Source organism: Manihot esculenta, chromosome 17 (genome assembly GCF_001659605.2).
Source record: "Manihot esculenta cultivar AM560-2 chromosome 17, M.esculenta_v8, whole genome shotgun sequence".
Taxonomy (NCBI): domain Eukaryota; kingdom Viridiplantae; phylum Streptophyta; class Magnoliopsida; order Malpighiales; family Euphorbiaceae; genus Manihot; species Manihot esculenta.
In genome coordinates, this window is record NC_035177.2 from 1,860,784 (window position 1) to 1,864,243 (window position 3,460).

The 3,460-nt window shown below is 35.5% G+C and overlaps 1 protein-coding gene across 1 annotated transcript; it reads left to right on the top strand.

The window, feature by feature from the left end:
* Positions 1-746: 746 nt before the first annotated feature.
* Positions 747-1,553, top strand: LOC110605414 (uncharacterized mitochondrial protein AtMg00810-like). Its single transcript, XM_021743996.1, has one exon. The coding sequence runs from the start codon at positions 747-749 to the stop codon at positions 1,551-1,553; it is 807 nt and encodes a 268-aa protein (XP_021599688.1).
* The last annotated feature ends 1,907 nt before the right edge of the window (positions 1,554-3,460 follow it).

Sequence of the window (3,460 nt, forward strand, 5' to 3'; positions counted from 1 at the left end):
AGCTCACCCCTCTCCCTTAACCCCCAGGCTTGCAGGTACAAGGTAGACCAGGAGGTCAGCAAGAGTAAAGTCATATGTCTTGTAATAGCTAGATGTGGACATGAATATGATGTATTGTAATAGTACAGTATAAATATGTAATGTATTGATGTTCTTAAGGATAGAGTAGTACTTGACCATAGTATGTTGTAATCCCTTTATGAGTACATGATCCTTTATTGATGTTATGTTTCACCAAACTTAATGCATGTTAATGTTTATGGTTATGTTTAGTGCATGCACAGGTTGAGTTTGGTTGATGAATGAAAAGAAAAGTTCAAAATTTTTATGTATGTTGTCGATCATGTATGGGATTAAACAGGTTCTCAGGATGTATGTTAGGCTTGCTACGGGTCCCGACGGCCTTAAGCCGATCTGGATCCTAGCGCCGGTAGCGGTCCGGTTTTCGGGTCGTTACAACTTTCTTATTAGATTATGATTTTTTTTGTAGTTTAGCTGATCCTTCCTTGTTTGTCATGCATACATCGACAGGTATCTTGGTTCTACTAATCTATGTGGACGATATGTTGTTAACAGGGTTTTCTATGGCTCTAGTTCAGAATTTCTTGCAGGTTTTGAGTTCGGAGTTTTCCATGAAAGATCTAGGTCCGCTGCATCACTTTTTAGGGATCCAAGTGCAGACAACGGATTCTGGTTTACATTTAAATCAGACGTGATATGCTCACTCTATCTTGGAACGAGCTCAAATGGTGGACTGCCAGCCAATGCCAACTCCTCTTGTACAACGAATGGATGTTACTTCTGATCCAACACCACTTGGTGATCCCACATTCTTTCGTGGCCTTGTTGGCTCGTTACAATATTTAACACTTACTTGTCCCGATTTATCATATAGTGTCAACTATGTTTCACAATTCATGCACAATCCAACAATGTCTCACTTGAAATATGGTCGTCGTATTTTACGATATTTAAAAGGAACAATACATTATGGTCTTTCATTTACGGCAGATACATCACTTGCTCTTAGTGCTTTTTCAGATGCAGATTGGGCGGGTTGTCCAACCACACGGCGGTCCACTACCGGCTATTGTACGTTTCTCGGCGCTAATATCATCTCCTGGTGTGCAAAGAAACAACACACTATTGCTCGCTCTAGCACCGAGGCAGAGCATCGTTCCATGGCTCACACAGCAGCAGAGCTCACTTGGCTTGGTTATCTCTTAGATGACTTGCGAGTTTATCCTACCAAGCCGCCAATTTTATATGGCGATAATCTAAGTGCATTACACTTGACAGTCAATCCAGTTTTACACACACGAAGTAAACATGTTGCCCTTGATTATCACTATGTCAGAAAACGCGTTGCTCAAGGAGTTCTGATCACGAGATACATTCCCTCAGCATATCAAGTTGCTGATATATTTACCAAGTCAATAACAAAAACTCGCCTAGCACAATTTCGACGCAAACTCTGTCTCCATCCTGGACACAGTTTGAGGGGGGATATTAGTTCAGGGAGTCATAAGGATGGTTCCACCTCTCAGGAGTAATAAGGCTGTTGTGCTAAGGCTTGAGTATTGGAGTGATAAGGGTTAATTTTGTAAATATTGTACAATTGAATGAGTCTTGTGATTAGGATTCTTAGGGTGATTCGTTCACTTACTGGTGATATTTTTCCATTATTCTCTCCTATTCAATAGGCAACTTTAGTTATCAATTCTCTTATTTAAATCATGTGTGTACTGTGAAGTTGAATATAACGAAGATTATATTCTTAAAAAAACATCTCTTTGTCACTTTGTTATCTTCGTGCACAACCTAATTAAGAGTATGGAAGATGGTATGCGTCATTTAGAGCTAGAAGAGGAACGTTTGCATTTCAGCAAATTAGATACAAAAGTGTATATGGCAAGCTCTAGTTTTAAGGTGGAAAAGGAATTAAGCGCAAGCATCAAGGTAGAAATTAGCAAGCTAAACAAAACCCAAAATCTATCAAGAAACCAAAAAAAAAAGAAGGAAAGGCAAAGGTCATTTCAAGAAGAAGAAAAATGTTACAAAAGTCAAGTGTTTCAATTGTGGCAATAAAGGACATTTTACTCATGACTGCATCAAACCTAAAAAGGTAAAATACCTTTTAACTGTTGTGAGCGTTACTAATATTTTCAGTTTTGCATTATTGATTGAATCTAATCCTCTTTAGACTGTAAATTTGAGTGCCATAGACCATGGAGTGAAGGATTGTGAAGCTTTTATGGAATTTGATGACTTCCTCAAATGGCAAAGTGGATTTACGTTGAAAACAATTCAAAAGTGGAGGTAAAGGGAATAGAAACCTGCAAGTGGCCATGCGTGGGCTAATCCTACTCGTACATGATGTTCTTTTTGCTTTCAAGTCTATCGTAATTTAATTTATGTTTTAGTACTGATAAAACTTGATTTTAGTGTTAATTTTCATAAATAAGGTGTGAATTTATTTTTAAGAATAAGTTATTATGGTTTTGATTATGGATAATTTTATACTTATGGATATCATGAGCATTTTCTCTAATGTATAGTTTTTCTATTATATATCTTCTCATGTGTCTTTGAATGATGTAAATTTATGGCATACTAGACTTCCATATAGATAAATAACACATGCAACGTTTAGCCAAAGAGGGTTTATTTAGTAATATTAACAAAGTAGAAATATCAATATTTGAACATTGCCTAATAGAAAAAATATCTAAAAGACCATTTGAAAAAGGAAGGAGGGCTGAATATTCATTAAAATTAGTTCATTTTGATATATGCAGTCTAATGAATGTGAGGACTAGGCATGGTGGTTCTTATTTATTGACAATTACATTTGATATGGTTATATCTATTTGATATCTCATAAGTCTAAGGTTTTAAAGTTTTTAAACCTAGTTGTGAATTAATTAGATCGAAAAGTAAAGGCTTTAAAAATTAATTAAGATACAGAATATTTATCACAATAGTTAAATGAATTGTGTGACGAAAGAGGTATACACTGTCAGGTACACCACAAAAAAATGGGGAAGCAGAAAGGAAAAATAAAACTATATTAGAGATGATTAGGCTTATAAAGGCACAAGCTAATTTATCCATCACTTATTGGGGTGGCACATTATTAATGACCACTTTTGTACTTAACTGAGTACCCATAGAATCAGCTTCTTCCACTCTATGTGGGAGTAACATGTCCATTGAAGAGTTAATAGATAACTTTGCTACGTTGAATGAATCATCTTAGGATTTCTTATCATCATTTTGAGATTGAAGGGGGTGTTACTCCTGATAAAGATGAGGCGAGAAACGTAAAATGGCTCTTAAGTTTTTAGCTAAAGAAAAATAGATTAAAGCAATGAAAGAGAAAATAAAGTCAATGAAATCAAATAATATTTAGAAACTAATAAAGTTATCACAAAGACGTAAAAAAATTGAGAATAAATAG